Source organism: Pygoscelis adeliae, unplaced genomic scaffold, assembly GCF_000699105.1.
Source record: "Pygoscelis adeliae isolate BGI_AS28 unplaced genomic scaffold, ASM69910v1 Scaffold34, whole genome shotgun sequence".
Classification (NCBI taxonomy): domain Eukaryota; kingdom Metazoa; phylum Chordata; class Aves; order Sphenisciformes; family Spheniscidae; genus Pygoscelis; species Pygoscelis adeliae.
In genome coordinates, this window is record NW_008824658.1 from 5,148,797 (window position 1) to 5,162,318 (window position 13,522).

Genomic DNA, 13,522 nt, shown 5'->3' on the forward strand with positions numbered 1-13,522 from the left:
GAGGAAAGGGCCTCGTCCGCGGGCAGGCACGGAGGCTGGCCTGGATGGCGTGCAGTGGCCTTGCGCACGGGCGATCCCCATCGCCCTGGGCCTGAGTGGCAGGGCAGGGGAGCAGAGGAGGGTTTGCTGAGCAGCAGGGCCAGCACCGGGCCATCTTTCCCGTTCTTCTCCACCTCATGAATAGCATTATTCACATTCGTCTTTGCGTCTGGCTCTGAAGGATAAATCACTGATTTATTGTACAGTAAAATAAATCCTAGAACACATCCTCTATTTTTGAAATATTCTAAAGGGTTAAGCACGTTCACAAAAACTCAGGATTCCTGGTGTTTCCATTACTTTCATTTGGATGGAGGAGCATGATACTTTCTGTCCCAAAAGTACACACACTGCAATCCATTATAGAAGAATCAAGCTTTAGGACCGTATTAAAATAATGTATTAGGTTAGTTCATTTTCACGGCCGATTTTGCAATGAAGATGGCAGCTATTTCCAATGTAACTCATACAGGGTTGAGTCCACGTACCATCAGCCACTCGTGTCTTACAGCAGGGGCTCCAACGAAGTATTCTTGATTATTAAAGATTTTGCCCTATTTCGTCGGTCTGCATTCTAAAGAGTTTAGTAAGAGTGCAGGCATTGCAATGACACTTCACTATAAAGGCTTTGAGTAGGAACAGCAACTTCAACTATTTCCAAAGAGATCCCATAGAAACAGGAATCTTAAGGGCCCAGCACTTTTCACAATCTGACCTTTTGTCATCAAGGTCAGTTTTAGTGAAACAATGTCACAGCCCACTTTGTGGAAGGCTATTACCAACAGATTTTTTTAATCCACATTTGTTAATGACTGTAACAGCATCAGCGTCACTATATACTCATCCAAACCTTCCTGCCCTCTGTTACCACCCTTGGGGCATTGATAGACAGTAGCATATACACCTTCAAATCACAGGGTCTAAATGAGCATGTAAGTCCTTAAATGACTGACATCTGAAAAAGTCTGAAAGATGTTCTGCGTTATTGAGATGAGGTCTTAGAAAATAAAAGCAAGAAAGAGCAGGCAAAAAAGAACCTGCAGCTTTTACAAGTGGCCAATTCTGTTTTTCTAAATATTTTCCTCTCCTGCTGTTATTTGGGGAGCTGACTGCTGCACTCCAACCCTGTGATATCCCATTTCTATAATACTTGGAGCTCTTCAGGCCGAAAATTGCTGTGAAACATCCTGCCAAGACGATGGTTCCTTTTTTTGCCAGTGCTTCCTAATGCATGCAGGAATCCTCACTTGCAATATAAGAAAGCAGCAGGGAAAAGCAGCATTTATTTAGCTCAATTTAGCAAATGATTCAGTTTATTTACAAACCTCATCTTTCTGCTGTTTTTAACTCTTGTTGGAAATGCTGCCGCCAATCAAAAGCAGTAGAGTTCGATACCTCTTTGGTATCCTGTTATTCTCCTTTTCGTATCTTAGTCTGGAAGGTGGTTGGAAGTCAGGCTGGGCTCAGGCTCCTGATTTATCTAGAAGAAATTGTGATCTCAGCAGAACGCAGAATAATAGGAGTGATAATAGGAGTGAACTTGTAAAGCGTTCAAGTGAAAACTTCCATCCAAAGAAGCTGTGAAACCTGAATCGGGCCGTTGTTGAGGCTATCGCCGGCGGTCTGGCAGAGCGAGATCTAAACGTTTGACCTCGGAGCTGGACGTGCCTCCATGAGGGCGCTGGGGTTGTGTGACTGCTCTGTATCGTGATCCAGGCAAACCCGCGCCAGATGAGCCAGCTCAGGTGCCCAGAGTGTTCAAATATTAATCTGGTAGCAAGAGGGTCTGGTTTCCTCATCTGCACGCTGTGCTAATAAAAACAGGAACCAAACGAAAGATAAATTGGTCTGCGACTGTCTTGTTTTGTGAAAGCTCCCCAGGGCCTGAAGCACGGCCGTTACTCAGGTTGTGAATCTGCTTCCTCCTTTTCTTTCTCTAAAGGACTGCTCTCACTAGCAGTAGCAAATGATTACAATTAATTATCTGTAAGGTAAAAGATGCAATGAAATGCTGCCCCTCTCTACATCCGGACGTTCTCCTTCTCCCTCACTGGAGTCCTCACCGGTAGATCCAAATTTTCAAGGAGAGGAAGGGCTTAAAAGCACAAGTTTCTCCTTCTGCCAACACAGGAGCTTCTCGCCGGTCTTCAGCTATACAGCATGCTGAGGAAGCCGGGAGAATTCAGTACCGTAACTGCCATGACCTCCTGTCTATTTAACTATCAATTATTGGAGCTGATAATTTCTACAAATTCACTTGCTTGCTAACATGCACAGGCAGAGGAAATGTAGGTTTTAGCTAAGATTAAGGATTTTCATTAAGTGTAATGTTTTCCTTGCTTGGCAGTTAGTTTCAGAACAGTTGCCCAGTGGTATTTATTGTCCTGAGAAACACGTTTGTGATGACAAACTTCGTACTTAGAATGGCCAAAGTATAAAATAACTTAAAAATCATATGCTCACTCCACAGTAGGTGGAAATTAATAAGTTCTTAGCTTACTAGAACTACTTAGTTCTGAGATACTAATTAATTTACCTCTGCTTACGCTGGTCAGCTTGACAATTTTGCATCTCTCAGTTTGACTAAATATTTAAATCTGTTTTCAGATGAGAAGTCTCAGAGAAGCAATGTTTGGGTGGCAATCACTCAGACTAATGGTCATTTATTTAAAAACAATTGCTTCCACTGTAGCTAAAATTATGAAAACAAATCTTCATGCCTAGCATTGTATAAACATTTTACAAAATGTACATTTTGGGACAAATTTCAGTCCAGCTGTGCGCCTTTTATCTTTACATTTTTAGGGTGTTCTCCGCCTCCACTCCCTCCATACAGCCACAGTTAGCTGGAAGCCAGAATTTCTTCTGCAAACGCCGAGCTCTAAGAACACAAACTTGTTTAAGCTGAGACCATATTTGGAAGAGATCTGGGTCAAGAAAAATAATCAAAGGAAAGTGCATTCCTCGAGCGTCACGTGAGGAGGCCAGAACGCGCACACAGGGCCCGGCGCTCCCGCTCGGATTCAGCGAAGGGGCTGCGCGCGACCTTCACGAGTAACTCACTGCGGGGAGGCTTGTGGCAAGGGCTTGTTTTACACCAACGTTCATACCGAGAAGAAACTCAGCGGCCTATTTAAGGGAATTCGGGCAAATTTAGAAAAAGCTTTCTTAACAGAGGTGTTCAGCAACATGCCATCGATAGTATGTGTCCATAGCAGAAAATTAAAAGCTAATTCTGGCAAGCTACACAGGCGCCATTCTCGCAGATACACATACCTGTCTCTCTAACCCTGTCACTAGTTTCACTGAAGCAACAGCCGTTTCTTACGACTGTAAACATGTCTGAAGGACTGAAATACCAAAGTGCGCTCTCTCCCTGAGACTCTGGCATTCTTTTACTTACTATTTTAGGAAGACCCCAAATCCAGCCTTTGGTGTTTCTTTTATATTCGGCTATTACAATGGCAGAATTTTAGCAAAGCTTTGCTTAAAAATCTTTATTTTTTTGTCTTCCACTTGGAAGACCTGAGTGAGAAAAGCTCCTACAGATGGCACTTTGAGCCTCAGAATCTTTTATTCAATTAGCAGCCAAATGCACATTAAACAGACTGCACTGCTTTAATCGTACAAGTAAAATCTCAAGCAGCCAGGACAGGGAACAGCTACAGAACATGCCAGGCTGTGATCTACACATTACATTTTGGTTACAACTTTCACAGCGTAAAGACTAACATGTTAAAGTAGGCCTTAAGCTGCCTATTTAACAAAACAAGGGGTGGCAACGATGTGCGATATCGTTAAGGTAGTATAAAATTCTGAACCGTGATTGCGCACATTTTTCATCTTGCTGTGAATTTCTTTTTTTTTTTCCCCATTGAGAACACTGGATTTAGTCTTCATCTCCCGTTTTCCTGGCTAGGGCACAGAGCAAAACCTCTGCCCATTCGCCCACTCACGTGCATACAGAGAGTAGCCCGACGTGCTGCATCAACTCTCGCACACAAACGGCCACCACAGCGATAGACAGGATGGCCTTATTAACCCTTCATAGTGTGGTGAGGAATATTGCTGTTTGAATCTTTGGTGTATGCTTGCACTGAGAACGAGGGAGCCAGCAGGGCTGCAATCAAGAGTCTCGCGCTCTCCTTCCCCTAACCTCTGATGCAGACCTGCTGGGGCCAGGACCTCAGGCTGCGGTGGAGGTTGCCATGGAAAACGGTGGCACAGGGCTCCCCTTCCCCGCAGCGTTCACCATCTCTTCCAGATTCACAGACCTTCAACTACCCAGCAGTTCTCTCCTACTTCACGCCACCTAAATGTGCCAGTGTCCCGCTCCTCGAGAGCAGCAACACCCCCAGAGTATCACCCCTCACCACCACCGCTGCATGATGACAACACTGCATTACTGCGAAATGCAAGCAAAAACTCATTCATGATCCAGTATCAAATACTTGTATCACTTATCCACCCAAAATACCACTGTTTACTCAAGCACTGAAAGCATAAGGCAGCCTAGAAAGCTGGCAGCCTATCACCTTGGACAGGTAACAGAACAAGCTCTGCTTATGTGTATTAAAAAAAAAAAAGAAATACAGCATCCCTGTGCTCTTCCAACAACTGGTGACAGGAAGCTGTGCAGGGCAGATTCCCTGGAAAGCAGCCAAACTGCGATGTTCATAAAGAACTTGTCTATATCCATGGACACACTTGGAAAGAACAAAATATAACGTTTTTCATTACTTAATTGTGTCTTCTCCCAACTTTTATTCTCATCTTGTTTCCACTTTTTTTTCCTTGTGTATTTCTTAATTTGAGAGTTTCTTCTCCTCTGGCTTATACGCATTTCGCTCCTGTTTTCGTATATCCAAACACCTTCACTGCAACTTTCTTAACTGAGTCTGAACTGCATCTCATTGCATTTCTAGTAGAAAAACACAAGCACTAGTTACTGTACACATCGCCCTACTCCAAGAAGTACAAGGTTAACTGTCGTAGGAAAAAAACGCAGAAGCAATGTAAGTGCAGAAAACAGATGAGCTATTCAGAAAGACAGTTTCTGAAAAATATACATTGAAATTATTTTTATTTTTGCTGGAATTTAAAAAACATAGGAATATTGACATTGCATTAAAAAACCCCAGGAAGTTAAAGATTATACATTGTTGCATCTCTGAAATCCAACAGTGCAAAGCTGGAAATGACAAAAATGTCTCCATCGAGCCTTTTTTAGGAGATACCAATATATATATTTGAACATTTTGAAACAAGATTTTTAAAGAAGTGTCAGACTGTCCAAACTTGAAAGTGCTCTTCATTAAATACATCAAAATCTGTCGCTCTTCTGGGGGGACACTGTCAAAAGTTAGACAATTCAACAAACAAGTTGTATGAAACATATCAAAACCCAATTCTTAACAGAAGGAAACCTGATGTATTTAAAGGGAACCACAGGGCTTTAGTTCAAGATTTCTGTTTTAAATTTTGAGAAGTGTTATTGTGTGTGCTGCTTCTTTTTGTTCTACTCAATGTATTAATATTGGCAAGTATTGGGTGTTCTTATCCTAAATGCATACTGTTAAGTTGATATAATCGTTACTTTCCTTTCCTGTATTGCAAATAAGGTACACTGACATTAGGGTAACAGTTGTATGCAAACAGAGATACGCGTTTAAATTACCTGAAGTTGGGAAATAGAAGTTGTGAATTTATACAGCCATGATGCAGGTTGTATGATTTGTCTTCACCAGGGTTAAAGCAGTATATACACAGCTGTTTTAAAACGACACATTTCTTCTCAATGTGTCAGGTAAGAAGAGCTTTCTACACAAGTCCTTTTGAAAGTCGTCATCTTGAAAGTCTTGCAGCTGCTAGAATGAGATGATTCAAACCGCTACCGCTCAGGCTCCAGACAAGTAGACAGGAAAGTTAAATGCTTAAGAGTAGTAAGTGTCCATCGTGAATGCTAATGATTATGGGGATGAGACCTCAAAATGAAAAGGTCTTGCCTGTCCCAGTAGCTTATTGACTGCAATGATAGTCAATATTTGTGGAATTCACTCATAAATACCATTATTCATTTTTACTTAAAGCCATGTCCTAACAGTAATAAAGATGACAACCCTGGGGGAAGAATCACATTAAATGTATATATAAGAACACTATAAAAAAGTGACAAAGTCGTATTTCATTACAAAAGAGGTTTCTCTTTTTTTCTGAGAATTTCTTTTTAAGCTAAACAGGCTTTCATTCTTATGTCAGAGAATGAGGAAAAAAAAAATCCTAAAATTCTGATGTTTAGAAAAAAAACAAGAAAACTATTTTCATACTACAAAACATTTCACTTTACAAAAACTCCAAAGAGTTATTCTATTACCTGGATGATAAAGACAAAATGGGACATGAAAAGGATAAGATCTTAAAACTAGACCTCAAGTATTTCTGGATAAAATTCTCTACTCTGATCACTGCAAGACTCTCTGACCTTAGGGGGACATTTGTACAGGGAACGAATGTGTGTGGAACCAGCCAGAGAGATGCTATGGATCAGGAGAAAATCCTGCCTTTATTTTGGTGTTTGATCATTTTTCCAGTATAAACTGGTATGGCGTGAACCATCCCCACAATATGAAGCTGGTACATTCTAACAATTTGCAACACAAATCCCAACATTGTTTAATTTACTCAACAGTATAGTCTGTCAGGAAAATTAAAATCTGTTTTATTTTATATTCTTTATGATGAAAAGTATATAAACTGCACTGTTAAATTAAATCATGCTCCGCCAAAACTGGTCTGCTTTAAGACTGGTAACTTCAGTGGAGAGAATTAAGATGTTTCAGCAAGTATCAATTTTCTGTTAAAAAATGTCCGCAAGACAAAATAAAAAAATTCTTAATTTACAATAAGCAGTGTAAACAGCAAAAACAACAGAAGCCACAAAGTTTCACGCACCAGCCACTGGCAGACAGATAACTCCAAATACTCATAGAACTTTGTATCTTCCTTTGTTGGTTGGTTGGTATGAATTTTGCTGCAAATAAAGGAGAGAATAATCACAGTTAAAAGTGAAAATGGATAAACGAATTGCAACAAAACCCCACTAGCGATAAATCCACATTACATGTGAATAAGCAGTTCCTTAGCAATCGCCTTCCTTTGGAAAACATTTTTATGGGGAGGTCAGCAATTTTGAAAAAGAAACAAAACTATCAATAATGGCTCAGCAGGACCACTGGAATTGCCTGCTGATTTGAAAGGCTACTTAAGAGAAAAAGCCAAAGACACTGTCAAGTCTAACGTAGTATCACTGAAGGTTATTCTAGAGAAAGCTGTGGTTTATTCAACCAGAGGACTCAAAATATGATTTCTCAAGACAATATCTTATGCTGATTATTAGCTGGGTATGCTGTAAAGCTACGGCAAAACAAATCTCTCAACAAATATAAAGTATTAAAATGAGGGGAATAATTCTCCTGCCCCCCCGCCTGATAGTGCTGAAATTAGGAAATTTATTTGGACCTAACTCTTTAAGGGGTCTTCAGTCAAAAAGCTCTGTTAATGTGTTATCTCCATCTGCTGGCTAGATAACAGCCGTATGTCTGGCTGATTGAACACAGCAATGTATTTTCTAGGCTGTTCAATGAAACCGTGTTTTTGAGATCTAGAGGCTCCAGCCCCTGGTATTAATAAAAATGTATGCCAGAGTGTCAACATTTGTCACAAGCAATCTCATAAAGCATAAATTAAGGCACTTTCCCTCTGCATTCTGGATATTTCACTCACCAATCTGATGAGCTCCTCTTTTATAAGTCGTGTGATTTCTGCCTTTGCTTTCTGTACAGCCAGTTCGTTGGCACCTGAAGACAACAAAATATTACCATCTTAAACACTTTCTGTATGTGAAGCCTACAGAATAAACGTTGCTGGCTATTTTCAGAAACACTGTAAACTTGCTCAACATCCTCAACTATTCACTGAAGAACACTCTAGTATTGTATAGACTGCCACAGCTAGACTGTGTTCTGTTTTAAGGAAGATACTTAAAACAGACAGTCATAAATCACACTATTCGGGAATACCTAGGATTAGAGGTTTCTGTGAGAAAAACTCTACTCAACCATCATGAGATTTGCAGGTTTTGTTGTAGTAGTTGATGTAATTTCTGATACCTTTAACAGCCAACACCCACACAATTCCTTTTTCTTCCTTATTTCACATTGGCACAGACATCTTTGGGCTTATTCTGATTTATTTTTTTCTCTTTTCCTTCTCTCTCCTTCACGGATTCCATACATGTTTGCTGTTGTTCTGTGGCAGGTCAGTCTTCTCAGGAGAAGCATCTCTGTGACCCCCATGGATCATTTGGCAAAGTGTATTAAGATAAACAAGTGTTTCTTTAGTAATTCTATTAATCTGCAAAGTGACTACAGTGGGTCTGTAACTGAGCATCCAGACACTATGACTATAGAGATTCCATGTCTAATTAAAAAACTAGAGTCGTATCTTTCATTGAAACATTTATAAAAGGAATACGTACTTTCTATAGCCAAATAAATCTTTCGTTCTCCTTCCTTGGGTTCTTTGCCTGGAGGGAAGTAAGTTCCTCTGATTGTAATAGCAGCTTCAGAATATTCACTGATTCTCTGTAGCGCTTCTTTGGAGGTAACTTTCCATCTGGCAGTCTGTAAGGTAAAGGATACGGGGGCATCAACAGGGAGAAAGGCATCACACAAAATGGCAATCCAAAGGTTAGTTGACATTTTGGACAAACAAGAACATTGCACTGTGAAAATCGGTCACGGCATTTACTACTTTAAAAAGGTAGATTGAAGTTTTAGCCAGTTATTTTTATGCAAGTATATTTTAAAAAATCTGCCTCTTGTGTCAGCAAGATAAAGTTATGGAAGAAGGAGAAAAGGGAATGGATGCACAGTACTATTGAAGCAAGAACTCTAAAGACCTTCCATTTTGCTACACTGAAAGTTTAAAACTTGTAATTTTTTCTTGAGATTTTCTGAAGCAGCACTCAAGTATTTTATTTAGCGCTTTTCATACAGGAATAGACTTCAAGGGCAAACGGTTAATGGCTGCAAGCACTTCCCTTTTACAAAATAAATGCTATTTATTTCTACACAGTTCATTGGTTAAAGACAAAAATAAGTAAACCTTAAAATCTCCATAAATAAAGCCTAAGGAATAGACACTGCCAGTCGTTTTTCAGAACCCTGTAAAAATTGTCCCAAATCTCTACAATACCCTTAAAAATACTTCGTTACGATAAATGCATCCCATTAGTTTAGACAATGGAATAACTAGAAAGTGTCTAGTAGATTGCTGGACGTTACCTGTAGATTGAGACCATTTTTTTGTCGTGGTGAGCTGTGGCATTCAAAGTCAGAGGACTTAGAAGCTCACACTGCCTTGGCGTGAAGGCAAAGCTACTTCTGACAGGAAGAAGGATCCCCTCCAGTCCCTGTTTGGTTTCTCAGTTGTGGTAGGCTGAGCAAACATACCGTGTATCCCACCTTAAATCACTGCTTTGCCAGAAGCCAGCTTTGGAATACAGCCTCTAAAGGCAAGTTGTATGTCCCTGGATCAAAACTGCCCGTTACCTTATCAGCATTAATCTGACTCTCAGAAATGGCTGCACCCCATGATCAGGAAGGCTACCCTATGCGTGTCTTACAGCTCATGTGATGGTATTGAATGGTTGGGTAGTGCTTCTATAAAAAACAGCTTACACAGTCAGCTGTCATTCTTGCTTTAGGCGATCATTTTATCTTGCTTCATCTCTGTCATCTCAGATCTGCACTGTGTTCAGTATTACACACGCATACATACAGTACAACATGAGTCCCCTCTCCCTTATAGAGATTTTCCAGGGACATAATGAGCAGCGGTGATTCTCACTGATGACCTGCCATATATACATCAGTGTTTCAGAGAAGATATTACAAAACATCAAAGAACAAAAAGGAGATCAGGAGAGCTATTTTTTCTAGTGCACCTCTACCAAAAAAAAAAAAAAATCTAAAGATTTACAATTTGTTTATTTGCAGACACGCACAGGCAGGCAACAGAACAGTTACCCGTCTAGCCATTATGAGCAGGCAAAGTTTTGACCTAGCAAGCGTATCCTTAAAGGGTTGGAAGGATCCTTAGCAAAATTATAAAGTCTAGAACATGTTCTATGAACGAGAAACCGCTTAGGATAAGAATTAAGAGGATTTCTGAGAGGGAAGGGTAACAAACTAGTAACACAACAACTTGACAAAATAAGGCAAACCTGGGCGGAACCTCGAAGATAAATACAAGGAATTTGTGCTTGATACCATGGAATATAAATCCTCAAAATAACAGATGAGGTAGACTAGAGCAGCAATATTCTGAATAGCAAAAATATTCAGGTAATAAAAAAGCAGAGAGCAGTATCAGTCATAGTAGTGTGGCCTTTGAAATCAAATGCCAGACAGCGTCAAAGATTTGGACATGAGAGAAGTCAGTGCCAGAGGGTGAAAATATTTTTGTATGATAAGGAAATGCTTGTTTTTCTGATATTCTCTGGAATATGTCCAAAGCAGTGTGCTCGGACACTGAGAAGCAGTCACAGATAATGTGGTAATTTCAATTAGGTATGATAAGAAATAGAGACAAAATATTTTATTGTGTAATCACAGTCTAAGCTACGAAGATAGCCTTTGTTAAATAATGGTCATTTACACTTGATTACAGCAAAATGGTTACTTGCCTGTGGGAAGTCATTGATCTCTAATTCTTCTTCATATCTCTTAAAGGATTCGTTTTGTCCTCCATCCTGTTTCTCTTCCTCCTGCTTCTCTATGGGTACGTAATTGAGCTTAGCATTGATTTTTTCAGCCAGTTGCTCTGCAATGGTCTTGGCAGATACAGTAGGAGCTTGAATTGTCCCTCCTCTCAGGATAGCATTTGTAGCCTGCTGCATCACATCCTGTGAAAAAATAGGTCCGTGCTGAGAACAAGGTAGCCAAAATAAGTCCTATATAAACCAACAAGGGTTTCATTAAAGCTTTCTATGTAATATAACTGTTCACATAACAAACACATTCTCCGAACTTCTCTTTCTCTTCTTTCCTTCCTCTCAATAACTGCCCTCATACCTGCATGGAAAAGATCTTACTGGTCTTTTGTACCATCAGCTCAAAATACCTTTGGACATTCCAGACCCCATTAACCTAAATCTAAATGGACTGTGTATCACGTGCTTCATCAGAGAAACATGTCCTGCAACTCTGCTAAAGCTGACAAAACCTAACTGTGTAATTTTATCAGTAATGAATTAACTCTTCGCCAGGGAAGACAAAGCATTTCCAGTTCTGTATTAAATCTTTTATCACATTAGCTCAATTACAAATCCAACAACTTGTAACTTCTAACTATTTAAGGAAAAAAAAAAAAATGGCAGCCACAGAACAAAGAATTGAACAACCTTTATTAAAAAAGAAAAAAAAAAGGAAAAAAAAAAGAAAAAAATTGTTCTGTAAAGAGCCTGACCTTAAAGTGGAAGGGGACCAATACTTGTGCCTCTGCTCCAAGATTCTTCTGGGCATTGATTCTCAAAGCCAATCTTTTAGCAATTTCTAATTTTTCTGCATTCCCAGCTGATGGTGTAGGAGCATTTGATGTTCCTGGTGCTGCCATGTCTTTTACTCTTTTCTTTGAATTGAACATGCTTTCAATTTGTTCATCGATCTAAAGAAAACAACAGTTATTAGATCACTGCATTTACCATTAGATAATCTTATCATCCTAAAGAAAGAAAACCCTAAGATGCATTTAGTTTACGTGCTTTTAAAGAATTACATCTTGTATAAATGGTAGAAGCCTGCCCAGAACTACAACTCAACAAAAGGAACAGATGACCTAATAACCAGGAATAAGTTTTAACATAGTGTTTACTTTCAAGGTCATGAAAAGGAGTCTAACAAACATTAAGAAAGGACTCTTAATAAGGATTTAGAAATAGAAAAAGCTACTATGAATTTCTTTAAAACACTGCAAGTAAAAAAAAAGTTTGCAATTGAGGGCAATCATTCTATTCCATTTACGCAAGATGGGTATCACAAAGAAAAGAATTTCTGTGACATTTACATAACTACACATATTAAGTATAAAATACCAGTAAGTCAGAAAGAGACTTTCAGGATCTTCGTAGATCTTGATCTTCATAGCTATGTATCTTTTATATCAAAGAATACATACAGATCTACTCATGGAATTTAACTAATTAAGTCAGTAGCGTAGGACATGGAGTGACAAAAATCCATGTATTCTGCAACGTGTTATGTAACCTACTGGGGAAAAACCAAATACATTGGAAATCCTTAAGCAACTTAAAGCTTATTTTCAGGTGCTTACATCAACAGCTGTATCTTCATCATCTGAATCTTGCAAGCCAAGAGCTGCTTTTTGTAGCTTCTTTCTTTCGTTAGCCAAAGCCTGTTCTGTTTCATCAAATTTAAAACCTTTGCCAGAGAATCCACTGCTTTTTTTAATCAACTTTCCCTCCTGAAAACAAAAACACGTATTTTCATACTTGGAAGTTTAAAATCCCGATTCCGATAGTTATAAAATAACTATAAAATTATACAAGTAATTTTGAAGTTATTTATTTTAAAAAGCAAATCCTAGCACATTTAGAAAGCTCTTCAGATTTTAGAAACTGTATTTTACAATGACATGTAATAAAAAAAAGCTATGTTAATTCAGCAGATAGAAACAATACACTGTTGGGATTTTCTGTAAGTATCCATTTTAAATGCTTTTCAAATGCTGTGAAAAAACCCTCCAGTTTTTGTATCGGAAAAACTCCAAAGTCACTCTTCTCAGCATGAGCAAGATCCTCTGATGGCGAGAGCTCTAGAAATAATAATACAAATTCTGTGAAAGAACTTCATTATTTTTTCTGTGAATTTTGATAAAAACCTACCTTATATGGTAGGCATTTCTCTATCACATACCAGATGACAATACTTAAATTCTCAAGAACAGTCCTGTAAATGACATTCAAGATCCCAATCTTGAAAACACTTACTACACTTACCTACGCATACATATGTGTTCTCAATGAAGTCAGTGAGATGACTCACGTATGTATACTATACAACTGGACCCACGTGCATACGCATTAAACCCAGACCAAAGCCCACTACAGAAGGAAGAATTACTTACAGCCTTCTGTTGGTCTTTGAAGTCAGCCCAGAGCTTCTCCAAATCAGTAGGAATTGGATTCCCGGACAATTCCAAAGCCTTAATGATATCACCAGCATACCGCGCCTGATCCTCAGTAATGAAGGTATATGCATACCCCTGGTCAAAATTAATTTAAAAGATAATAAAGAAAAATCTCTAAAGACATTTTATCTCTAAATTTATTGAAGCACCCTTGCACAGATGATGTTGTTCTGGTCAATAAAAGTACCCATGATACTCATGCATAAACTTTTTT

At 39.0% G+C, this 13,522-nt stretch overlaps 1 protein-coding gene across 1 annotated transcript in view; it reads right to left on the reverse strand.

Moving 5' to 3' along the window:
* Window positions 1-5,111: 5,111 nt before the first annotated feature.
* DDX46 (DEAD (Asp-Glu-Ala-Asp) box polypeptide 46) overlaps window positions 5,112-13,522 on the reverse strand; it is a 25,211-nt gene continuing 16,800 nt past the window's right edge. The window contains exons 17-23 of the mRNA XM_009322774.1: window positions 13,246-13,383; window positions 12,433-12,582; window positions 11,569-11,766; window positions 10,787-11,005; window positions 8,576-8,720; window positions 7,822-7,895; window positions 5,112-7,069 (exon numbers count right to left, since the gene is read on the reverse strand). Coding sequence (XP_009321049.1) covers window positions 7,022-7,069; window positions 7,822-7,895; window positions 8,576-8,720; window positions 10,787-11,005; window positions 11,569-11,766; window positions 12,433-12,582; window positions 13,246-13,383 — 972 coding nt within the window. The 3' untranslated portion in view covers window positions 5,112-7,021. The remainder of the gene's footprint in view (window positions 7,070-7,821; window positions 7,896-8,575; window positions 8,721-10,786; window positions 11,006-11,568; window positions 11,767-12,432; window positions 12,583-13,245; window positions 13,384-13,522) is intronic.